The sequence below is a fragment of the Scardinius erythrophthalmus genome, assembly GCF_964197995.2.
Source record: "Scardinius erythrophthalmus genome assembly, chromosome: 9".
NCBI classification, from domain to species: Eukaryota; Metazoa; Chordata; class Actinopteri; order Cypriniformes; family Leuciscidae; genus Scardinius; species Scardinius erythrophthalmus.
Window position 1 is genome coordinate 41,400,500 of NC_138229.1, and position 26,379 is coordinate 41,426,878.

Genomic DNA, 26,379 nt, shown 5'->3' on the forward strand with positions numbered 1-26,379 from the left:
CCATTGAATGCCAATCAATGCCATTACGTCGGTTTTATTTTGACATTATGAATACAATTGCTGCCCTCAAATGTTAATCTGAACTAAAATAAACCTTTGTTTATAACTACTACAATATTAAATTTCATTTTTTCCAAGGAGCTGTTTTGTTTTATATGCTCCTAAGAGGAGTGAATTATAGCTCTAGAATTGCTCAAAGTAAAAAAAAAATCATACTTTATGATGTTAGTTTTAATAAAAAAAAAAAAATGTAATCAAGGAAATTTCTCTGGCATTTCTTTCTTTTTGCTGTATCGAACCGTACCGAACCAAACCGAACCGTGACACAAGTGTATCGTATCGAACCGAACCTAGAATTTTGTGAACCGTTACACTCCTACCAAAATGAACGGAAGTCAATGGAATGCTAACAGCAGGTGATGGCTTGTTAGCCAATGGTGGCCCCCCGGGGGTGGTACGCTCTTCGGCTGCTGGATTGTCCCCCTGAGAATGACTGTTATAATTTCTCTAATTTCTAGGTCAAGGTGCTGTGCATTGTGGTAATAGATGCGACATGACGTCACTTCCAAAGGACCAATGAACATGTCTGACCAATTTGGTGAAATGTGAAAACAAATCTCATTAAATTAGACTAGACACTTAACTTAATTAAACTAGGCATCAGTGCAATTCAATTGGTTTGGTAATAGCAAGGAAAAATAGAATGAAGTGATCTCCAAAAAAGAAGTACTTTTTGACTGTAAATAAAATTGTAAGGAGTAAAAAGTACTTTTTTTTCTTAAAAAATGTAATTAAGTAAAAGTAAAAGTACCGATTTTTAATTGTACTCAAGTAAAGTAAAAATCCCCCAAAATAATACTTAAGTACAGTAATCAAGTAAAATTACTCAAGTATTTTACACCTCTGATCCCTACTCAAAATGATTGCTTATCGCCTGCTTGAGGTGCTGGAGCTCTTTCTGTAAAGTTAAACAGAGACTCACTCGCTCTCAGGACAAACATTTAGGCAAAATGGAAAAACTCACATGACTTTCTAACATTTAAAGAGAAGTAAATACCTGTTTAAGTTATTCAATGGGAAATACATCTCAAGCCAGAGTAAAAAACACAGGCAAACAGGACAAACTGTGTTAAACAGAAATCTGAAATACTGATTATTTGTCTGTTAGAAATGAAACTTGTTTGTGTTTTTGGCAGAACTATGAGAAAGCATCTGGAAGGAGAGGACAGAGATAACGCCAGTGATGCAGAACCTGCAGAATGAAGCATCATGATACTGAAGAACGGAGAGGTTGGTGTTTACTCTCGAGTCCTCACTCATTCGTCACGCTGAACAACATGCTGATGCTTGCTAGATTTACATCGTTTCAGGTCGAGAATAAAAAATGACAGACTAAAGCACATAACCCAAGTGTATTATTTTAACTTTTAACTTTTAAACATTTTATTTCTTTCAAGTGTAAGTGGCATCCTTTATTGTACAGGCATGATTTGCTTTAACTTCAGTCCAACACATATTGACGTTTGGTTTGAAAGGACCATCTGTCAAAAAATTCTCGCATTTTTGCATAGCTTAGAGGTCAATCAGCTTGTGCCGTGTAGGAAACGATGCAATTGCTTACAGATTACATGTCAAGCCTGCACCATCTAGAGTTTCACGACCAAAATACTGATTTATAACACAAATCATCGTTATGACATTAAAATAGATCATAATCGTGAACCGCAGTTGTCGACCAGATTTGATGGCATTAAAATCACTGTTAATCTCATCAGTGATCTTGACTTTAAGCTCACTTTTCACTTCACGTTTGTCTCCCATTTGAAATCTCCCATTATTTCATGTTTCTTTTAGACCTGATGGACTTGAACAAGGAAGGAAAAACAGAAGCCAAAATTCACATGAGAGTTTACACTAGGAAGAAGCGACTCAGGCTTTCACTCTGAAATCACATCCATCTTATTCTGCAGGCAGTCTACTGAAATCTGTGATTTATCCTGGACGATGAAAAGTATAAGAATAATATAATGAAAATGTAGTAGTTTTGTCAGGATAGATGATGATCAAACCTGTTCCTTGACTGAGAAGTAACTTTAGACCTTCAGCAAAATGTTTTTCAGTTTTTTTACCAATGCCTGTCGGGCCTGCTCATTTTGTCAGTAAATTGAATTAAAACATTAATTAATTGTAAACAATTTTTTTCTGTGCTTTTGCCTTAATAAGAATTATTTACTGTGCATTGGATATTAATTATATCATTTCATTTTTAGTCATGCAATTCACATTCATGTCCCATAATATATGCATCAGTGATCCTGTGCCCTTTCTCTTGGTTTGGCAACCGCCCCCTTAAGATATCTATGCATCGCCATTGCTCTGCAAAAATGTTATTGAACTTATCTGTCTCAAAGAACAAGCAGAAAATTAGCTAAATATTAACAGCAAAACAAACTGTCAAAGAGGAGTTACTGCAAATTCACCATATGTGAGAATGTCCACATAAGAAATGAAGGGAGCTTTTACAGTTTACTTAAAGGGTTTGTTCACTCAGATTTTTTCCCACAAAACTTTATTTTAGTCTCATCTGACCATCAAACCCAGTACTAGTGAAAGCTCCAGTAATGCCTGGCAAACATGAGTTTGCTGTTTGATGTCACCAAAGGCTTTTTATTGCAACCTTACCAAACACATTGTGGTTATATACAGTGAGGAAAATAAGTATTTGAACATCCTGCTATTTTGCAAGTTCTCCCACTTAGAAACCATGGAGGGGTCTGAAATTGTCATCGTAGGTGCATGTCCACTGTGAGAGACATAATTTTAAAAAAAAATCCAGAAATCACAATGTATGATTTTTTAACTATTTATTTGTATGATACAGCTGCAAATAAGTATTTGAACACCTGAGAAAATCAATGTTAATATTTGGTACAGTAGCCTTTGTTTGCGATTACAGAGGTCAAACGTTTCCTGTAGTTTTTCACCAGGTTTGCACACACTGCAGGAGGGATTTTGGCCCACTCCTCCACACAGATCTTCTCTAGATCAGTCAGGTTTCTGGGCTGTTGCTGAGAAACACGGAGTTTGAGCTCTCTCCAAAGATTCTCTATTGGGTTTAGGTCTGGAGACTGGCTAGGCCACACCAGAACCTGGATATGCTTCTTACAGAGCCACTCCTTGGTTATCCTGGCTGTGTGTTTTGGGTCATTGTCATGTTGGAAGACCCAGCCTCGACCCATCTTCAATGCTCTAACTGAGGGAAGGAGGTTGTTCCCCAAAATCTCACAATACATGGCCCCGGTCATCCTCTCCTTAATACAGTGCAGTCGCCCTGTCCCATGTGCAGAAAAACACCCCCAAAGCATGATGCTACCACCCCAATGCTTCACAGTAGGGATGGTGTTCTTGGGATGGTACTCATCATTCTTCTTCCTCCAAACACGTTTAGTGGAATTATGACCAAAAAGTTCTATTTTGGTCTCATCTGACCACAGGACTTTCTCCCATGACTCCTCTGGATCATCCAAATGGTCATTGGCAAACTTAAGACGGGCCTTGACGTGCTGGTTTAAGCAGGGGAACCTTCCGTGTCATGCATGATTTCAAACCATGACGTCTTAGTGTATTACCAACAGTAACCTTGGAAACGGTAGTCCCAGCTCTTTTCAGGTCATTGACCAGCTCCTCCCGTGTAGTTCTGGGCTGATTTCTTACCTTTTTTTTAAGATCATTGAGACCCCACGAAGTGAGATCTTGCATGGAGCCCCAGTCCGAGGGAGAATTGACAGTCATGTTTAGCTTCTTCCATTTTCTAATGATTGCTCCAACAGTGGACCTTTTTTCACCAAGCTGCTTGGCAATTTCCCCGTAGCCCTTTCCAGCCTTGTGGAGGTGTACAATTTTGTCTCTAGTGTCTTTGGACAGCTCTTTGGTCTTGGCCATGTTAGTAGTTGGATTCTTACTGGTTGTATGGGGTGGACAGGTGTCTTTATGCAGCTAACGACCTCAAACAGGTGCATTTAATTTAGGATAGTGGAGGTGGACATTTTAAAGGCAGACTAACAGGTCTTTGAGGGTCAGAATTCTAGCTGATAGACAGGTGTTCAAATACTTATTTGCAGCTGTATCATACAAATAAAGAGTTAAAAAATCATACATTGTGATTTCTGGATTTTTTTTTTTTTTAGATTATGTCTCTCACAGTGGACATGCACCTACGATGACAATTTCAGACCCCTCCATGATTTCCAAGTGGGAGAACTTGCAAAATAGCAGGGTGTTCAAATACTTATTTTCCTCATTTTAGGTGAGGTCTGATCATAGTTTTGGAGACTTTCTGATCTCAAGACCCAACTAACCAATCATTATACCACACATATTTTGGAGAGAACCCTTTTTGTATCATCTATTCCACATTTATTTGTGTAGTTTAAGTGCAGTTAAAGGTAAGGTTTTTATTTTTTTTTTATTTTTTTTTGGCCATTATTGTCATTATTGCACACGATCAATGTTTGTATGCAATATGTAATACACAAAAAGTGTATAGCACAAACATTCAAAAAGCCAAATATGAAGAGTCCGGGTCCATGAGGGCAGAGGGCAGTTTTTCCTGAGAGTAAATATCTCTACAGAAATCTGCTAAGCTTCAGTCTTCATTTGAAGACTTTACCAGAAGATTTCATCTCTAAACACACCACAGACACACAGAGACTCCAGGTAATATGTCATTTTAAAATATGAACAGGTAATGTTAGTGTCAATGTGCTGTTTAGAGCTCAAGCAGAATATTCATTTAAATGTGATCACATGGGATTTACAGACACTTTTATTACAAATAAAAACATCTCTAGATTGCAAAGGAACTGAAGGAAAGTGTCCTTTTTAGTTTCTTAATATTGGATTTTTTAAACAATTAAATAACCATCCAAAATGTAAAACATTGAGAGAATTAATGAAATATTGTATAGTAAAGCAAGTTTTTTTTTTTTTTTTTTTCATGGAACAAGAAAAAACTCTAAACTTCCTTGCTAGTCCAAAAAACTAGACTTTTTTTGTTGCTTTTATTGAGACCAAGCTTCCCAAAACAACTCATTTCTGATTTAGTCTCAGTATGATGTCATATCTGCAGAAGATCAAAACCCACTTTTACATCATTGCCTCTAGCCCCGCCCACCGATTTGATCATGTTGTTGGTTTTTATGCAGATGCTCTTACTAAAGCAACAAAATGATAGAGACACCTCTGAGGATAACAAGATGTTGTGCATTCTTTGCAATGCATTAAGCATGGATCAAGGTTTTTATTTTTTATTTTTTTTTTTAAACAAAGTTCTAGATCGCGTCAGTATAACACAAGCTGCATCCCAATTTGGAGGCTGCATCCTTCGAAGGCTGCGCAAAGTAAACACTAAAGTAAAGACAACTCCAACCCCCAGCAACAGTGTAAAATTAGTCCAATTCCAGGCTTGGCAACACTGAACCGAGTGTCTGTAATTGGCCTAGCAACGTTGTGACAGCTGACAGCAGAGGTTTGTGAGGGGATTTTAAAAAGAGAAATGAAGCAGGAAAGTTTATATAAAAAGGTTAGTTGTTCAGGAAAGGAGGAGGTGGGAACTGGTGAACATTTCAACACTCAATAAAACGAAAGTAAAAGCAGCAGACCTCAGACTGCCACACACACATAAACAAAACATAAAGTAAATGTCCTGGCCTGGTCCTCTCTTGTCCTTCACTGTCGTCGCTCCTCCTTTTATGCTTCCGAAGCTCCTCTGTGAGAAACTCGAGACCGGTGCGGTGGGCAGGTGCTCAGCTCAAGTGTCTTGAGAATTAGCCAGAAAATAATCTAAAAAGGGACACCACAGTTTGTCAAAAGTCCTTAAAGAACCAGTGAGTGACAGTCTGATTTTCTACAATTTAATGCAAGTGTACAAAACAAAAGTTACAAAATGGCAGAGGCTGCGTTTGTTTGAAACAAGAGAGGGCAAATCCATGATACTGGATGGCATAATCAAATAACTGTACACAACATATTGGGGTTTCCAAAAGCACCTGAGGTCTCTTCATTCAATTCACATGCCAGGCGTGCTCAATCGTGTAGCTCTCACTACAGACTGCGCTTCCGGGAGAATGGAGACTCCATCCCCACTAGGTCCAACTGATTTGGAAATGCTTTGTAGTTGCACAGGTAAACCTGTTTGCCTCTCCGGACACGTCACATTGCTAGTTGTTTTACTCCCTAACCGAGGGGCCCCCTTTGCACGGACACGCTGGCACACAGTTGGCCACGGGGCCTACGCAAATATGTGTTTCCCCCAGTAAGCCAATTTGCACAGACACTATTCAAGGTTTGGGAGGACGAGAAGAAGGTCTTGCTAGTTGCGCCCTTTTGGCCCAACCGGACCTTGTTCGAAGAAATCATGTTTCTCACGACAGCCCCTCCCTGGTGTATTCCTCTGAGGAAGGACCTGCTTTCTCAGTGACGGAGCACCCTATGGCACCTGCGTCTAGACCTCTGGAAACTCCATGTCTGGTCTCTAGGAGGGGATGCAGAGGACTTTGGTGGTCTACCCCAAGTGGTTGTTGATACCATCACTTCGTTAGAGCCCCCTCTACGAGGCACCTCTATGCATTGAAGTGGAACTTGTTCGTTGAGTGGTGCTCTTCCCACCGGGTAGACCCCCGAAGATGCCCGATCAGGACTGTGCTTTCCTTCCTGCAGCACGGGTTGGAGCGAAGGCTGTCTCCTCCACCCTGAAAGTGTATGTTGCCCCTATTGCTGCACATCACGATGCAGTGAAAGGTGAGTCTATAGGACAGCACGACCTGATCATCAGGTTCCTGAGGGGTGCGAGAAGGTTAAATCCTCTTCACCCTCACTCTATACCCTCTTGGGACTTGTCTCTAGTGCTTACGGCATTGCAGAGATCTGGCTTTGAACCTCTGCAGTCAGTTGGGTTAAAAATTCTGTCTGTGAAGACAGTTCTCTTGGTTGTATTGGCTTCCATCAAGAGGGTAGGGGAACTGGAAGCATTTTCGGTCGAAAAATCGTGCCTGGAATTCGGGCCAGCCAACTCACATATTATCCTAAAACTCTGGCTCGGATATGTGAGCAAGGTTCCCACCACTCCCTTCAGGGACCAGGTGGTGAACCTGCAAGTGCCTCAAGTGACCAGTAGCGCAGGGAACCCGCTCAATGTCAGCTTGCTGCGCCATTCCACTGCTATGGGCCGGATACGTGCGCTTATTTGCTCCAGTGGAGCAGCGAACTCTGTTGAGTTCCTCCATCACCCTCGGCAGTCAGACGTGGCAGAGCGTATGATGCCAGGCCTAACACTTGTATGAAGTGCCAGTCCATATGTGTAACTTCCTCCCAACGTGCAGGATGTGGCTTCCGCAACGTTCCTTTTCCACTAGAAAGGGCACGCTTTCCCAGTGTGATCCAATAGCGGATTAGGAGGCTTATGCAGGGCGCTGGAAGGGCCAGCAACAGTAGCGTTGAAAATAAATAATAAATAAGAACATGACTTTTCTGTCAAAATATCACAGCTGTTCCAATGAATAAATATCTCTATATCAATCAAATAGGTCTTTCCCCCTTTTTTTTGTAAATTCCCTCCAGAAAGAGAACTTTCTCGAGATTGGAATTGTCTTAAAAAAAATCTTGTCGTCACCGACGCGCAATGAATCTTGGGGCAGGCTAGGCTGCGAAGGATCTATTCGTTCTATTCTTTGCAGTCTGGGGAATGAAGGACGCATTTGTAGTACACATTCAAAGGAGTTTTTGATTAGAACAGCCTTCATTGCGCCGCTGTGGCGCAAAAAGCCTTCGAAAGATGCAGCCTCTGAATTGGTATGTCTTTCAGTTATTCATCAGTGTCTGAATTTACTCTTATTTTCATTCACTGACAAGTGGACTATGTTAGTTAACTAATGTAGGGAATAGTGAATGAGGGTATAGGGTGTAATTTGAGACTCTTGAGTGTTGATTTTGAGCACTGTTAATTCACGGTATATTCCTGCAGGCTATTTTCTCAAAAACGGCAAATATTACCCAGAATGGATTGTTTTCTAAATGGTATGTTACTGTCAGAATTTGACAGGTTTTTTGGTAATGCTTTAGATTACAGCCTGGAAAGTACTGCGTAATTAAAGAGGTTTTAAAGTGTAACTTTCTTTAATTATAGTGTACCAATAAAGTACTTACATGTAAGTATAAGGGAACAATATGTAATAGTTTGGAGAATAAAGTGGTAACAACAAGGAGAATTAAACATTATTTATACTGTAAGTATTATAGAACTAAGAGGTACATATTATACTATTATGATACAACAATCTTACATTTGGGAGCAAGTTAGGTAACTTTTTGAAATAATGGTATACCAATACATACTGTATAGGCTTTTTAAATGTTAATAATTTAACACTTAAATGCCAGTACTTTCTGGACTGTAATCTAAAGCATTACCATTTTTATTATTTTTTTTATTTTTTTTTTTACTGCAATATTTTACTTTGCATATTTGCTGATGACAGCAACAGTCCTCCATTCATTCAAGGTGACTCTGGCATATTCAAGGTAATTTTGATTCCAGCAACTGCTCATGTTCTCTTTCTCACATGCTGTTTACACAATGCTTACACAATCACATTTGTGAAAATGCTTAAACAAAAGGGTTATAGTGTCACAGAAAGTATAAAGTTTCAGCATTAAAATTAACAACATTTTCATTGGAAATTATGTTATCCACATATTACTGACGGAAAAATATAATTTAAAAATTAACGAATCTCAGAATTCATTTTCTCACTTTTCTTCCAATGACAGCAGCACTCAAAGTGCATGAAGTCCACAAGTTTGTGTAAAACCTGATGAGCATGTTCTCCAGCATGATTTGAGTTGATACTAAGAGCATCTTATGAAGGGTGTGAGAAATGTATACCATGCACATAAAACATGTACTGATGCAATTACAAAATTACACTACCGAATAGATGAATAATATCTATTCATCTATTCAGTATACATACCAAGAACACACATAAAACAGCATTAATCCACATCGTAACAATGGTTCAAGTATTATAACAGAAAGAGTGGGTACAAACTATACAAAAACATTGTTTGTACAGGAAGTGAGAACATGAGCAGGTGCTGGATGGTACTGATAAACAAACCCCCCTCCAATATATAAAATGATAAACCAGAGCCCCACAACGCATCGTCCAGACATTGACACTGACATACTGAACTGGTTCGTGACACAAAAATACATAATTGAACCATGTAAACTTTGTAATATATATATTTTTTTATGTATAATTCTGTTTTAAATTCAATATAGAGTTCCAGTATTTATTGAGAAACAATGGCAGTCTGGACTGTCTACCTGTCTCTCTGTCTTTTCGTAGCTTTGACTGCTTCAGGTAAGACCATTATTCCACTTTTCACATCATAACTGTTATTTTAACATGAATTGTAGGACTCCTGGGACACTGTAATGACTAATCAGAAGCCAGGAATGGAATGATCTAATACACTATGGGCATGCACTAAACTAAACCTGAATTTGTCTAAGTATTAAGATTATCATACAAAATGATTACAATATAACAATAAAACAACAATTATATCATTATATTAGCTAAAGTTATTTAGTTATTTTACATTTATTTATATTATTATTTTTGTTTATATATTATTATATATTATTATTATTATATAATACATCAGCAAATATGCCTGTTAATCTGTAGTATATTATTATTATTATTATTATTAGCAGTAGTAGTAGTAGTAGTGCAGCTATTGTTCCTTTTATTCTATTAAATAAGTGTTTGTTTGAACATTTGATGCTGATGTTAGTTCTTCATCATTTCAGAATTTGTTGTGTACCATTTTATGTTCCTTATGTTAATGTGATTTATGCAAAGCTGTCCAATATGACTATATCTAGCCTATAATAAGAAGTTATTGATATCATTATGCACAAAATAATAGCCATATTTATTTATTTGATGCAAAGGAAAACAACGTGTGTGATAGACATACAGTCTGTTCCATAGAAGAGATACACAACCCAAGTCATCTAGACTAGCACGCCTGAGATGAGCGCGCCTGTCAACCTGATACCACCGTACCTCAACTACCGCTTTCTGGGCAAGGAGAACTGTGGCGCGCCATGCAAACCCAAAAAACTCCAGGGGACGATGTACTTCAGCAAGGACATTTGGATACATTTGGAAATTTGCTCACTTGGATCGAGATTTGGTCTGTTTTGTGCTGCCACTTTATTCACCGTCCTGACTTATCTAGTTGACATGAAGTGTTTAAGGGCGCTTTCACACTTGGTTCGATTGCCTGTTCCGAACCCGAGTTCGATTGCTGCCCCCTGCCCCCGATGGACTGTGTTCACATGATATTATTTCTATCCGAACCGCGGTACGCTTGGGTCATCAGGCTGCAGCTGGCGTAATGGTGTTACTTGGTAACCGTGAATGAAAAGGCGCTCAAATGGATAGACTTGCTCGGTTGACATTTGTTGTTCTTTTTTTTTTCAACCTTTGGTTTTGTTTTCAACTTAGACATACAGAAACACAGTTGCGTCTGTCTGCTGCAAAAATTCTGAAAACGTTTCAAAGACAGCAGGCTGTCCGCCAAAGACACATTTTACGTTATCAATAGCGGTTCACTTCCGCGGTTTGGTTCGATTGCGTTCATATCAGCAGCGAACCATACCCGAGTTCACATGAACCGTACCCCAGACCACCTTTTTAATCAGACTCGAGTACGGTTCGCGGGTGCGCACCCGAGTTCGGAAGGCAGCGTTCACATTATCCAAACGAACCGAACTCTGACGTCATTCGAACCCGGGTGCGCACCAAAAGTGCTATTGTGAAAGCCCCCTAAGTTACCTGGAAAGACCCATTATATTCCTGTCAGGGTGTTGAACGATGCTGTTCACGCTTACATCGCCGGATTCCTGCTGGAAGACAAAGTGGTTTGCAATGAGCAGTTCGTTAATGAGTTCAGGACAGTGGTTCAAGGCAGCAAAAAGGAAGGTTGCACCATCCTGTTCATGATGTTGTAGTTCTTCAGCATGTCCAGCTCTATCTGGTGGGTCATCCTCACTTGGTTCGTCGCGGCCGGGATGAAATGGGGTCACGAGACCATTGACGCAAATTCGCAATATTTCCATCTTGCAGTGTGGGAAGTGGCAGCCATCAAGACCATCAGCATCCTGGCGGTGGATCAAGTGGATGGAGATGTTCTCAATGGCGTTTGGTTCGTGGGGATTCAGAAGTGTGGAACCGCTCGTTCATCCTGGTGCCGCTGTTCATTGGCACCTCATTCCTCCTGGCAGGCTTTGTGTCTCTGTTCCGCATCAGGATCATCATGAAGCATGACGACACCAGGACGGAGAAGCTGATGGTGATCAGTGTCCTCTACACAATTCCGGCCACCATCGTGATCACATGTAATTACTTCTACAAACAGGTCTTTCGGAATCTGTGGGAACAGGCATGGAACTTGGTGCCGTGTACCGCATACAACCCGCAGATGAACCCAGACTTCACAGTGTTCATGATCAAATACCTAATGACCCTGATCATGGAGATCATGTCTGGATTCTGTATGTGGTCCAGAAAGAGGCTTAACTCATAGAGTTCTACACGAGACTGGCACACAGCAAACAAAGAGAAACAACCGTGTGACTTGTATAAACCAACTACTTAGAGCGGCTATATATAAATGAACTAAATTAATAAAATGTTTTACAACGAAAATGAACCATCATTGAACTTACTTAAGCTGGACTATGATGCTGTTTTCTTCTAGATCTGCTGTACATCAGAACAATCTTTGTTCAGTGATGGTTCATTTTTGTTGTAAAAAAAGTTATTCATTTAGTTAATTTATATATAGAAGCTCCGGAGAAAACCGTGATATCATCGTCCAGCTCAGTTCAGTTCAGTTCTCATATGATGGTGTCAGTGCAGGCAGATCAATAATATTGTTGAATATTAAGTGTCCCCAACTAAGCAAGCCAAAAGCCAAAGGCAACAGTGGCAAGGAACCAAAACTCCATCAGTGACAGAATGGAGAAAAAAAACCATGGCTCAAGCTCAGTCGGGGGGCCAGTTCTCCTCTGGCCAACGAGCGAACAGTGTATGATTATGACTCAGCCAACATTACAGATCAGAAGTCAGATTGGATTGGAACATTCAGAATATTTATCCAGTTCCATCTCGTTGAAGATCGGAGTCATCATGCCGGTATAGGGACGAGTTTGTTGAGGATCAGTGCCACTGATGTTGTATGGCAGTAAGCCAGTGTTTGATTATTACTAGAAATTGTACAACAGTTAAGGGTTTAAGGAAGGTGTTAAGATTAAGTTTAGGAATGTGATTAAAGACATTAAAGTTTAAATAAATCAGATATTGGACTTTTACATTTGCCATGCAACATGTAGTATTAATATATAATTTGTATGTAATGCAAGGTACACAAGAATGTAAATATGTACCTTGAAATGCAATGTCGCTTTGGATAAAAGCGTCTGCCAAATACATAAATGTAAATGTAAATAATTTAATTACTGTGTGATCACACGTGCATTTTATTTGTTTTTAGCAAAGAAACTTTCATAAATGATTTTCTCTCTCTTTTTATCTTTTGAATTATATCACAGTGGTCATTTTTCCCTTTGTCCCCAACTTCAGATCCAGGTTCAGATGGAGACATTGTTCCAGAATGTCCCAACATTCCACATGGCGAGAGAGTGGACTGTTTCCCAGATCCCGACGCTTCCCAGGTAAACTGCAGTAGATATGGCCTACATTCCACACAAACCCCCAACATACTTTGCTAAATCTTACTGTGCGTCCTTACAGCAAAAGTGTTTGGAAAGAGCTTGCTGTTGGAGCCCCGTGAGTGAGGCTAACGTCCCCCGGTGCTTCTTCTCCAAACACCACGGCTACAGCGTGGTCAGCGAAAGCATGCCTGACAGCACACGTGAGTACAGCCTCAACCCAGATGTTGTACAAATAATCTACTGTACTTTCCATTGTGCTTTGAAAAGTTTATATTCGACCATGTAACAAGTAGAGCAAACAATTCGCCCAGACCTCATGGAAAATGTTTGTTTTTCTGTAGATATTGAGGCCAAGTTGACAAGAATGGATGCTCCATCTCTATTTGGAGCTGATATTAAAGAGTTGACCTTCTACGCTGAAATGCAGACAGAAAACCGCCTTCGATTTAAGGTCTGTTTGAAAACTGACGCAAATAGGAGAGGCGTCATGTCAATGTAAAGACGTCTATAATGGCGTGCAATGTTCTCTTTGTCAGATTACAGATACAAAGCAAACCAGGTTTGAGGTTCCTCATGAGCATGTGCAAGCGCCTTCCATCCCTCCCACTGGACCCCTAAAATATAGACTGGAGCTGATCAAGAAGCCCTTTGGACTGAAAGTTTGGAGAATATCTCCTGAAAAACTCCTGTGAGTGGGAAGCTTTTCATTTGCACACACAGATCATACACTATATTGCCAAAAGTATTGGGACACCCCTCCAAATCTTTGAATTCAGGTGTTTCAATCACTTCCATGGCCACAGTTGTGTAAAATCAAGCACCTAGGCATGCAGACGCTTCTACACACATCTGTGAAAGGATGGGTGCCTCAGGAGCTCAGTGAATTCAAGTGTGGTACCAAGATAGGTTGCAACCTGTGCAATAAGTCCATTCATGAAATTTCCTTACTACGGTAATAAATATTCCACGGTCAACTGTTAGTTATAACAAAGTGGAAGCAATTGGGAACAACAGCAACAAAGTGGTAGGTCGCGTAAAATCACAGAGTGGGTCAGCGCATACTGAGGCTCACAGTGCGCAGAAATCACCAACTTCAGCAGAGTCAATAGCTACAGACCTCCTAACTTCGTGTGGCCTTCAGATTAGCTCAAGAACAGCGAGTTTGGTGTGGAGGAACTTGACTGGCCTGCACAGAGTCCTGACCTCAGCCCGACAGAACAGCTTTGGGATGAATTAGAGCGGAGACTGGGAGCCAGGTCTTCTCGTCCAACATCAGTGCCTGACCTCACAAATGCATTTCTAGAAGAATGGTCAAAAATTCCCATAAACACACTCCTAAACCGTGAGGAAAGCCTTCCCAGAAGAGTTGAAGCTGTTATAGCTGCACAGGGTGGGCCAACTCCATATTAAACCCCACGGATAAGGAATGGGATGTCATTAAAGTTTATGTGCATGTGAAGGCAGAAACTTTTGTCCCAAAACTTTTGGCAATATGGTGTGTTGACTCTTTATGAGTTTAGTGCATTGCAGCACATAATCATTTTAGAGTGTTTATTGACTAAACGAGGGACAATCACAGCACCAAAAACACAGAAATTAGAGGTTTGAATAGAATAAGGGAATCCGGCCTGAAGCAATGCAAACAGGCTTTCTCTAAAGCAGTCAGTCTTTGTCTCGCTCTCTACACGATACTGATGGAAACTGCTTTGTTTCCTTTTGTCATTGTCTGCCGTCATGTGTGTTTTTGTGCACTGCTGAAAAATGACAGGCAGGTTAAAAGTAAGTCCTGATTCCTAGTTCTTACACGTGTCTCACAGTGACTATCAGCCCTGCTTCATTCATGTTGCATCTGTCACATAAGCAATGCGTATTCTTTTCGGTGGCTTTTTTAAAGAGATGTTAAAGAATGCAATGGGCCGCTGCTTATTGGAAGCTTATGCAACAGTTTGCATCAATCTTTTTGCTAATGAAATTATGTTCAACCAACAAACTACATTGATTAGAGGAACTTAATTTGTAGCATAAACACTCAAAAAAAAAAAAAATTAAGTTGGTCCTGGAATCAATTAATCTGATCTATTTCAGTTAACATCAAAAGCTAGCATTGCACATGCTAATGTAACTTATTTAGCGTGTAAACTCTTTTAAATGTCAAACATAACAGTATTAAATAAAAATGTTCTTGGCAGGTTTCATGACATGACAGGTTTCTGTGAGTAATCTTTCTCTCTACAACACCTCTTCCTCTCTTGCTCGGTCAGGTTTGACACAACCATTGGGCCGCTGGTTTTTGCTGATCAGTATCTTCAGCTCTCGGCTAAACTCCCCTCTCACAACATCTATGGACTTGGAGAGCACGTCCATCAGACCTTCCGCCATGACACCAACTGGAGGACCTGGCCTATCTTTGCAAGAGCTGCTTTTCCCAATGGCGTGAGTCATAGCATTTAGATCATTTGCACAAACATTTTCACTATTCCAAACCAGTATGACTTAAGGAAATGTCTCAGTGAAATATAAAGTTTTAGATACGTTTTTGAAGAATATCCTGGCCACTCTGAAGGACTGAGGCTTCAAAAAGGATACAAAAGCAGTTCACAACTCATGCACCATATTCAAAATCTTCTGGAGTCATTTGACTAAAAATTCAAGTAAACCGGATTATTGAGTCAGTGAGCTGAACTCAAGAACTGGATCAGTCTGATTCATGAATGAATCGTTTAGAACAACTCACTACTTAGCACTACTTTTCCGAAGAGATCTAGGGTGGATTTCAAGGTTTTCAGTGAATAACAACTTTAAAAGACTTAAAATATAGTGCATGATTCGAATGTACAGCTTTTATAATACTTTTATGGTGATTTAGAGCTCATCAGCCTCATTTTCAGGTTACCTAACTAAACACTTATTACAGTGCATTGCCAGTGCGATTATTTATTGTGTAGGATTATCCTGCAATTTGTGTTTCAAGATCATGACACATAAATGTCCCAAACTGTCTAATTAACTGGTTAAAATGTTTAATTTGCCATTACAAACCTTGATGTATTTTCCTACCCCAGGGCCCAGACAACCTGTACGGCCACTACCCCTATTTCACATGTCTGGAAGACGCCAGTGGCCAATCCTTTGGTGTTCTTCTCATGAACAGCAACGCTATGGGTAAACAGACCCTCTCTTGAGTAGTTTTATTGTGTCATTGTGATGGCTTTTTGTTTTTGTTTTTTTTGCATTGCTGGTCAAAAACACAAGCTTTGCTGTGGACTAAATTCATAATCTTTAATAACATGGTTTGTGATGTCTGTGCACATTATGTATAGTGTGTTGTGATGTGTTTGTGTGTTTGGAATGGCTGCTTTTGTTAAAGATGAGTAAATGAGAGCAGTTTAAGTTGTTTATGTCTGTTCTTGTCTGTGTGCAGAGGTGACTATCCAGCCGGCTCCAGCCGTAACCTACCGGACTATTGGAGGGGTTTTGGACTTCTACATCTTGCTTGGAGACACACCAGAGGCAGTGGTGGACGAGTTCACACAGGTGAGCGGAAATAGAAACACTAGTGACTCTTGTGGGTGAAATTGTAAAGACTTGGAAATGCTTTTTCGTGTTAGACACACAGCATGGTGGACAGTACACATGCTTGGACATGTGGCAAGATGAACAGAGTCATTTCCTGATCTTCCTGGTCATTTCTCTGTTTTCCAATCGGATTAAAAGCAAAAATCTCATATTTTAAACAAATATTTTAAAACAAAATACTATAATTTATTGTACAAAAATACTTGATTCTTATTGGCCAGTCATAGTATTCATAGTATTTTTGTATACTGACCACAAAAAAAAATTCTATTATAAATTATAAACATTTATTATATGTTATTTTCCATTCAAATAACATCGAAAATTTGAAATGCTTTATTGTGATTCTGGTCATTTGTGGCTTTATGTGGCATTCTGTTAAAAAGTTTTAGTGAAATAACCACTAAATTTTATGTTATTAATTACAAATATTATAAATGACAAGTTACAACTATTATGAATTAAAATCATATAGAATAGTATCATTTATTACACAACTATAAGTGACTATTGTCCTGGTCAAAATATTTGTATTTCTTATAAAAAAATTCAAATCACATCAATATTTCATGACCGTTTCAGGGTTATTTTCATTAACTGAAACTTAAAACTAAAACCATTAAAAAAGATAAAAATATTTCAGCTATAGTTGACTAGACATAATTTCTCTTTTTCTTTCTAGTATTAAAATAACTAAAACTAAAATTGAAATAAATATTTATAAGAACTTTATGTAGACATTAAACAAACCAACTAAAAATGACAAACACATGCAAGAATATTACTAAAACTTTAACTAAAATCAAAACATAAAAAAACGAATTCAAAATATTAATAAAAACTAAATTAATATATCAATGATACTCTTCATTTTTTTTTTCTTAGCAAATAGCAGTAATAAGCAGTCAGACGGTCATATTGCAAATAAACCCTGATCCTGATCTCGCCATGAACTTCTTACCCTAATTTCATCAAAGCTAACTGACATTAGCTCATGACAGGAGTTGAAGTGAACTCCTATAGGCCCAGATGAAGCTTCCAGGTGAGCCTGAGGAAGTCCTGTGATGTTCAGCGTCTTTAACATTGCATTATGTCTCTGCAGCTGATCGGCAGGCCTTTCATCCCTCCATACTGGTCTCTGGGCTTCCAGCTCTCTCGCTGGGACTACGGCAGCCTGGACGAGGTCAAGAGAGTCGTCGAGAGAAATCGTCAGGCCGGCCTTCCGTATGTAAGGACCAGGAACAGAAGGAGGCTCCTCGCTTTCTTCTGCAAAACTTGATTCCACCCAGTCCTTCAAAGCCACAGTCGAGAGCACGGAATATAGCTGACAGATTCATGAATAATAAGCGTTTGGCACCTTACGGTGGGTCTCTAACTGCCGAAAGATGCACTGAAGCTCAGTGTTTAATGTAGTTCGAAACAAAGAAGGCATTAGCATGTCAGGATGGTGCATATCCACCTGATTAGCATTAGAAAATGACTGGCATCTGATGGAAGTCAAGCCTTCCAGAACAATCAAAACAGACAGCAGTGAATCTACAATGTTAGCATGCAAAAGAGGCATTAGCCATCATAAAGGCTGAAGGACTAGACTTCAGTGTTATAGTGCATGAACATTAACAACCTAAGAATAAAGCTTCCAAAAGCAGGATTTCACAGTTATGCCATAAAATAACCATTTCTGGTTCCCCAAAGGACCTTTCAGTGAATAGAACCATTAATGTCTTAATGTAAAGAACCTTTTCCACTATAAAGAACCGTATGTGCGATGGAAAGATTCCATGGATCCTTCACAGAACCATTGATGCCAATAAAGAACCTTTATGTAACTTCCATAATTATACGTTGAGGTGAAACAGGACATTCAGTGAGAGAGGGAAACTGATTTGATGTAGATTTTACAGAGACTCACATCATTATTTTGTGTTCCAGGACGTCCAGTATACTGATATTGACTACATGGAGGACAATAAGGTCTTCACCTTTGACACAGTGAAATTTGCAGAGCTGCCTCAGTTTGCTGACTACATGCATGATAAAGGGCAGAAATACATCATCATATTGGTGAGCCATTGATATTGAGGTTTCGTTTATGCTGAGCTACAGAGTTTTATAGGGTGGCACATTAGTTGTGGGTTTTGGACTGTAGTTTAGAGTCGTACATTTCAACCCCTTGCTGAATTTGATTTTGTCCAGTTGAAAACCATTTTCTTCTTGGTAGGATCCTGCCGTGTCCACCGGTCGGAGGATAAACGGACCTTATGAAGCTCTCGACAGGGGTCATGCGGCTAAAGCTTGGGTCACTGAAGCGGACGGGGAAACACCTCTACTGGGAGAGGTACGGTCCTCCAAACATACTCCTGATTGGGTAATCGTCAGTAGGGTTTGGGACTGAGAACTGGTTCTTCTTTATCAAAAGATCTGAACTTGAATGAATTCCATGATGTTTGGTTTTAGTAATTGTTGTTTGTTGTTGGACATCTGCATTTTTACATTGATGTGGACAGATAACATATCATTGTATTGCAGTGTCCTCGCTGGTTGAAATACACTGATCTACTGTAGGAACAAATGACTAACTTATTTTTGGTGAATTGGTCAAAAAGGAGCATGTAAATATAATTTTAAAATGTATTAAAATAGAAAACGGTAAATTGTAGTAATATTTGACAATATTTCTCTTTTTACAATATTTTTGACCAAATAAATACACTCTTGAAGAGGAGAAGAGTCTTCTTTTTATTCTCTCTCTCTCTCTCTCTCTCTCTCTCTCTCTCTAGAGGTGGAGGATTGATGCCTCTTAAAGAACTGAAAGAGTGGAATCATTTAATTAAAATAAAATCAGAGCCATAATCATCATATCTTTTACAATTCCCATCCACATTTATACCCATTAAACATTATTAATTGTCCAATTCTATTTTGGGATACAATTATATTGGACACCTAGAGTTGCCATTAAATGTACCATATGCAAACTATAAGGCACATATCACTTGGCAAAAATATCATGTGTGGCAGATGCGGATTGCTTTTTTATGGTTTTATTTGAGGTCAGTGTTTGCATTGATTTTGCATTAGAGTTTAATGTCACACCTTAACTTCCTGCAGCTCAGAGCCATGTGAGAAGAGGGGGGAAAGGACACAAGAGGGAATGGAAATGCCAATGGTTTAAAAATAAAAATTATATATATAATTATTATAATTATAATATTATAAAAAAAAAAAAAAAAAACATTTAGACCGGTTGTTTTTGCAGTGCTAGGTGTCATCTGTGACCTAATGTGATGTTAGCGAGCGAATCTCGTAAAACATGGCTCATTCATTCATTTGTTCATTCGTTCATTCGTTCATTCATTCATTCGAATGAGATTTCAGCCCATTCTCCCCCTCTCTCTCATGTCACAGGTCTGGCCAGGGGAAACCGTGTTTCCTGACTACACTAACCAGTCTTGCATTGATTGGTGGGTTGATGAAATTTTGCGCTTCCACAAAGAAGTCAAGCACGACGCTCTCTGGATTGTAAGTAACCGGCAGAGATCCTTATCCGTCACCAGATATTGAACCTGATCATTTTACGACCTGGTGGAAAGGTCATTTATAAGACACTGCATCAATACGTATTAATCATGATAATTAATCAAACACAGCAAAGCTCAATAAACATCTCATCTAGAGTACAATGTAAACCACAAAAGCTTTAAAGTCAACATAATATCATAACTGACCCTACTTACAGTAGTAATTCATCAAAGTCCTGTTCAAGTAAATTCACATTAATTTGTATAGCGCATATTTCAAAGCAACTTTACAGAAAATGCATGTTTCATGAAGCTAGTGGCGACTGTGTTGAAGAAATGCATTTTACACCATCCAATCAATTCCCGATTGATCAAATCAAGGTCAGAAATCAATCAATATTCTGATTCAGAAATGAAAGTAAAATGGTTACGAATGCCATTTCATGTTGACTGTAAAGTCTCCCTACACTGTAAAAAAGAGAAGTTGAGCTGACTTAAAAAATAAGACAACCTATCACACTAAACGTTTTAAGTTAAATCAATATATTTGCCCCAATTACAGTCAACTTAAATACTTTTGTTTATCTGAGTAATATTTAGTCTTCTGAACTTAAAAAAATTATTGTCAAGGCAATCAAAGAATGTTTAGAGCAGCTACAATTTTTCATCTCCGTGTATGATTTTCAAAGATAACTTCACGACATGAACATTGTTTGCCTCTTAAAACTAGCTTTCATTTTGAGAAATTATCTGCCTGAATTAGGGAGCGCTGAACTAACTGCTGTTTTTTTTCTCAGGACATGAATGAGGTGGCCAGTTTCGTGAAGGGAAGCATCAAAGGCTGCGCTGATAACAAGCTCAACTATCCTCCATTCATCCCACGTGAGTCTGAAATGCATCTACAGCTTCACATCAGCATCTCCTCACTCTCTGTAAACATCCGTCCTCTTGATTTCCATTGGACTCTAAAGGTATTCTTGATAACCTGATGTTCAGTAAGACCTTATGTATGGATGCTAAACACAGCTGGGGGAACCACTATGATGTCCACAGTCTCTATGGATACTCTATGGTCCTGGCCACTGAGAAGTAAGTGTTGGTTTTTCCACACTCTCTGTGCAAATAATCTCTGTTATGACTGACTGATGACCATTCCAGTCTTGTCATAATGATTAATACGGATTAACATCACAACGATGTTGTATTTACTAGTGGATATAGTCATATATGAATGTGCTCATGGTTGTGACATCATAACCATGATGATTTTGGAATTATGTTTATGAATCATTTCATAAATGGGTGGTTGTAGGAGGGGAGGTTAATGTTGTTAGTCTTAATGTGTGTCTACATAGTATATTCAGTTTTTTTTTATTTCTCTGTTGCACAATGTTGTATCTGGATAAACTCATTTTACTTCATTTTGCAAGCACCTGATTTTTAAGTTGGAAATAAAATGGTCTTTTCGATACGCTCCTTGATGTGGTGCTAGCGCTCCCTATACCTCTAGTGAGTGCCGGTCCTCCCTATACACAAAGTACACAAGTTGCATAGGGTCCCCGAACCACCCCTTGCTCTCAAAGATGATTTAATGACTAGGGATGAACGAGTAGTAGAATTTCTGTTTCGTTTTTGATTTTGGCTTCCAACGACTATGAAAAAAAATGCTGAATTCCGTTCCTTTCCTTTAAAGCGGAGCAATGTCTCCCTTCCTGCCTAACATCCCAATCAGTCCAATCAAGTAATGCGACTGCGTAATATACAGTCTTCTGATGGACGTGTTCGATACTTAAAGAGTTAAAAGTGCATTGAGCTGCGAAAGAAACGCTGTTCCCCAATTGGATTTCTGTACACGGGATCCAAGACGGAGCAAAACACTGACAAGTATAGGCTATTTTGGGCTTCGGGTGTCCACTTTCATGAACTAATACACACAAAAATATGGGTATTTGTCAAAATGTCTGTCTTGGCAGTTGGCAAGTTTCACTTAAACGCAGTTAGTTATGTCTTAAAGGTGCTGTATGTAAGTTTTTGACTACTAAAGTATAAAAATACCATAAAATGTTTGCAGATATTTAGGAAACATGCCGAGTTCACATTCTCGTTTCTCTGGAAAAACACTTCTACAGCCAGTTATTCGACTTTGAAATGTGCGATCTGTGTCTGACTGCCTTTTTTTTGTTGTGGTCTTTGTGATCTCGCCCACTGCCAGTTTCTCCAATAGTCTTCGCCACCACGGGCCGCCAGCTGGCGGAAAACACAGCGTATCGCAGCCATGGAAGCCAGCGAACGAAATGGGTCAGAGATCACAGATTCTACCCGACCTAAATAGCCTCGCCATTTGTCTAAAAATCTCTATAAATGGGAGATATTAATTCTTCATAAATCAATGAATAAACCCGCCAATTTACAGTGTGTAAGTCTCCTCACATCTCATTGTCAATTGCGCTCGTTCCTGTTGCGTGTCTCAATCTGGCAACCCGTGTGAGCATCGAAGTCTGAGGAGCAGGAGGTGCGGGAAACAACTCTCCCCAATATTTTACACTTGGACTGCAGTACCCATTTCAATCTCACATCCTGCACCTTTAAGTGAACATAAACTGTTGGGAAAGGAATGCTTGTCAGTGTATTAGATCTGTGCATTTGGTCTTAAAGTGACAGCAGCCTAATAAACCTGCTCTCTCTGTCACTAATGTTAATCAAACAACAAAAGAAAACGAGAGAATCATTCACTTCTCTTCACTGAATAACTTTAGTAACTTTAATAAGAATCAAAGTAGGCCTATATTTAATTAATTCTGTGAAAATGATGCAGTGTTTTATTTTTTACATTTGATTGCTTTATTCAATTTCTGTATAGTACTGTATTATTAGTAATAGGATAAATTGTTTATTTCATTTGTATCTTTTTTTCTATTGCATTTGTCGTTTCATTTGTAAATTGTATTCGTTTTTATTGTATATTTCAGCTCACTGTTGTTGGTTGACAGTGAAATTGCTCTGAAAGAACAGATTAAGGGGTTGGGGTTCACTTTGGGGTTTTTATGAACGCACATCGGCAATCTTACAAAGATTTGCCCCCAGAAGTCTAGGACCAGCACTGCATCTAATGTTGTGTTTCTGCTTCCAGGGCATCGAGAGCAGTGTTTGGGACGAACCGTTCAATGGTTTTCTCCCGCTCCTCCTTCCCTGGGGTGGGCAAGTACGCTGGGCACTGGTTGGGTGACAACGCCGCCACCTGGAATGACATTAAGTGGGCGATACCCGGCATGCTGGAGTTTAACCTCTTTGGAATCCCTTACGTAAGTGGTTTGACCCCAAATGAAATGTCTTTTCCAACATGGGTAATTGATGGTAGACACCAGTCTTTCTTCATAACACAACAGATTGAGTTTCCATGAATTGAATGGGAACGCATTTGCACTCAGTGTTCAGGTTGAATATAGAGTGATTTTCCCTCCTCTGGAGAGTCTAACCTGAATCTGATGATGTTATTCTGCAGGTCGGTGCAGACATCTGTGGGTTCTTCCTCAACTCGTCGGAGGAGCTTTGCAGACGTTGGATGCAAGTCGGCGCATTTTACCCCTTCAGCCGTAACCACAATGCAAAAGGTTTCAAAGTATGTGCTGCTCTTTAAACACCCATAAACATTCAATCTTGAAGTGTCTTGCACTTTGTAATACATCTTTCCCTCGCGGGTCAAAATGACCTGAAGCCCTAAAATTTACTTACATTATTTTTTGGTCCAGAAAGCTTATTTTATTTCATTTTGATAATATTTTTTCTATATTTTAATGCAAATATTTTTGGTTATTTTTTATTTACCTTTAAATTACTAGATTTGATTAATAAAAAAATAGTAATTTAAGCACATTCCTCACATTCTTTCAACTTAAATTCTTCAGCTCAAAATATCTTACTTTGGGCGTCTTTGCCGACCTCTTGTGGGGGAAAAAATAACATAACATAACATGACTTGTGGAAAAATAAATAATATAGCATGATATTTCATGACTCTTGCCACTAGATGGCCTTATAGCTCTGTATGGAGCAAATGATGTGTTTCCTCTGGGTCCTAAAGTCAGTTTCTCTTCAGTATGCATTCAGATGCACATGTAGATATTATAAAATAATTTTTTGGTAAACTTTTAGCATTTTTTTTTCTATGTGTACTGAAGCATTTCTCATATTCCATTCATTCCTATGGGGATCAAATTGATCTGCGAGGGAAGGATTTACCTTTTTAAAATTTCAACCACAAAATTCCTCAAATCCATTAAAAAAATGTTGTGTGTATTCGTGGTTCAAGTGCGACAAAAGTCCTAGGGTCTTGGACAGCTCAGATGAACACTTAATTTTTTAAATCTTTAAAAAAAGAAGAGTTTTGGGTAAAACCCGAGGGAAGGATGAGGGTGTAAACATCTCTGTGACGTGTTTCTGGCTCGACAGCAGCGCACTGAATTACAAACTCGTCCTCTCTCTTTAAATGCAATCATTTCCCTAATCATTATTATGAGATTGGCGTGAGAGAAGCAATTATGAATATATTATCAGGATCCACGTGTCCATTTCTCTCTTGTCTCTTTCTATCAGGACCAGGACCCTGCATCATACGGCACTGACTCCCTCCTGGTGAATAGCTCCAGACATTACCTGGAGATCCGCTACAGCCTCCTGCCGTACCTCTACACGCTGTTCTACAAGGCCCACGTCAGCGGAGAGACTGTCGTGCGGCCCATGATGCACGAGTGAGTTCGTAAGCATGTAAAAACAGCAGCGGAATAGTTCCAGTGTTGCTTCTGTCTTAATGACCTTCATGTATTTCTATATCAGATCTCTCATATAATAAGATGTGTTTAGAACTTAAAATAATTTCTTGAATTAAACTCAAAACCTATTTTTTCTTAGTAAATACAATACCGTTCAAAGTTAAGGGAAGACATTTAAAAGAAAAAATCTAAAAAGATGCATGAAATTGATCAAAAGTGACAGTAAAGACATTTACACAGTAACAAAAATATTTCTATTTCAAATAAGTCCTATTATTTTTTTAATGTTATATTCATCAAAGAATCCTTAAAAATGTATCACGGTATCCACAAAACTGTGAAGCTGCACAACTGTTTTCAATATATATATATCAGCACCCTGAAACGTCAACATCTGCTTGATAAGAATTGTTTCCCGCTCTGCAGGTTTTATTCCGACAGTGAAACCTGGGCAGTGCACAAACAGTTCATGTGGGGAGCACATCTCCTCATCACACCTGTGCTGGATCCTGTGAGTGAACACACACACACACACAGCTCATCAGCTCAGACTGCTGTCAGCTTGATATGAATTATATCACATTATTTGAGTGCCGCCATCTGAAGTGTTCTCTCATATTTTCTTTTTGTTCATTTGTTGCTTCTCTTTCTGTCAGCTTCTTACTCTCCAATATCTCTCTCATATTCTCTTTTCTGACTCTTGAAGTCATGACAGGAGGACCAAATCACAATGAAGAAAAATGACCACCTGTGATGGTCTGACCAGTAGTTTAATGAACAATGCTCATTATTAAACCATCAAAATAATGTTTGTCATTATGTTTAGCTGTTTTCCTGTTTGTTTGTTTGTTTGTTTGTTTGTTTGTTTGTTTAAGGGTTTTGAAACTGTGGAGGCCTATATCCCAGATGCCATCTGGTATGACTTCGAGAAGGTAAGACCATCCTCTCACACCACAAACTTATATATAAACTTATATAGACAATATATATATATATAGACAATGCAATTTTTTGGATTGTTTTATAGGAGATAAGAATTACAGATCGCAAAGCAAAAGTTTCCTTGAACCTGCCCGCTGATAAACTTGGTTTACATCTGAGAGGCGGAGCCATTCTTCCTACACAGAGACCAGACGTCACCACTACATACAGGTAATGATGGGAAAGACAAAGAACATACCTGTAGATTTCCCACTGTCACTAAACTCTATCTGTGAAAATACAGTCAATCCGCTCTCAGGGAGTCTTTCAGCCCCTTCCACTTACATTAAACACATCTAAAGCCCATTTCTTTTCTTATTTTGTAATGCGTTTATTTCCCTCTGTATATATTACACCTTCAGCAGTAGAAATGGAAATGTGCCGTATCTCTCAAAGTATCTTTTGAGTTTCACTAGCATTCAAAACAGGGCTGATACACAAATGCATCACAAATACATATTTAAATCCACCGGCTTTGCTGCACGGTGTCTGTGACGTTATTCACAAACAAGAATCCCATCTAATTCAAAGGATCCATTTTCTGTCTGCTCTTGAGTTTCTGGTAAAAGTTGTTTGTTCCCTCAGCCGACTTCATCCCATGGGACTGATCGTCGCACTCGATGACAACAAGGCTGCGTCAGGCGAGCTATTTTGGGATGACGGAGAATCTCGAGGTATTTTGGAGGGACTTGCTATTGATTTAAAGTTGTCCAGTTCA

The 26,379-nt window shown here is 39.1% G+C and overlaps 1 protein-coding gene and 2 pseudogenes across 6 annotated transcripts in view; all 3 read left to right on the top strand.

The window, feature by feature from the left end:
- Positions 1–2,193, top strand: part of LOC308696182 (uncharacterized protein) — a 33,056-nt gene extending 30,863 nt beyond the window's left edge. For all 4 annotated transcript variants that reach the window (XM_081374629.1, XM_081374627.1, XM_081374630.1 and 1 more), the window contains 2 exons: positions 1,197–1,290; positions 1,855–2,193. In XM_081374629.1, the coding sequence (XP_081230755.1) occupies positions 1,197–1,263 (67 nt within the window). In that variant the 3' untranslated portion in view covers positions 1,264–1,290; positions 1,855–2,193. The remainder of the gene's footprint in view (positions 1–1,196; positions 1,291–1,854) is intronic.
- A 7,913-nt stretch (positions 2,194–10,106) lies between these two features.
- LOC308695648 (frizzled-1-like) lies at positions 10,107–11,714 on the top strand (annotated as a pseudogene). Its single transcript has 2 exons — positions 10,107–10,324; positions 10,901–11,714. The product of its transcript is annotated as a frizzled-1-like (transcript).
- Positions 11,715–12,269: 555 nt separating this feature from the next.
- The window catches only part of LOC308695649 (sucrase-isomaltase, intestinal-like), a 40,128-nt pseudogene continuing 26,018 nt past the window's right edge, over positions 12,270–26,379 (top strand). The window contains exons 1-21 of the transcript in view: positions 12,270–12,275; positions 12,692–12,814; positions 12,894–13,014; positions 13,156–13,265; positions 13,351–13,502; positions 15,076–15,247; positions 15,877–15,976; positions 16,236–16,348; positions 17,493–17,618; positions 18,323–18,454; positions 18,612–18,728; positions 19,799–19,912; positions 20,709–20,793; positions 20,883–21,000; positions 23,042–23,213; positions 23,414–23,530; positions 24,505–24,659; positions 25,107–25,191; positions 25,556–25,612; positions 25,708–25,832; positions 26,247–26,335. The product of the transcript in view is annotated as a sucrase-isomaltase, intestinal-like (transcript). The remainder of the gene's footprint in view (positions 12,276–12,691; positions 12,815–12,893; positions 13,015–13,155; positions 13,266–13,350; positions 13,503–15,075; positions 15,248–15,876; positions 15,977–16,235; positions 16,349–17,492; positions 17,619–18,322; positions 18,455–18,611; positions 18,729–19,798; positions 19,913–20,708; positions 20,794–20,882; positions 21,001–23,041; positions 23,214–23,413; positions 23,531–24,504; positions 24,660–25,106; positions 25,192–25,555; positions 25,613–25,707; positions 25,833–26,246; positions 26,336–26,379) is intronic.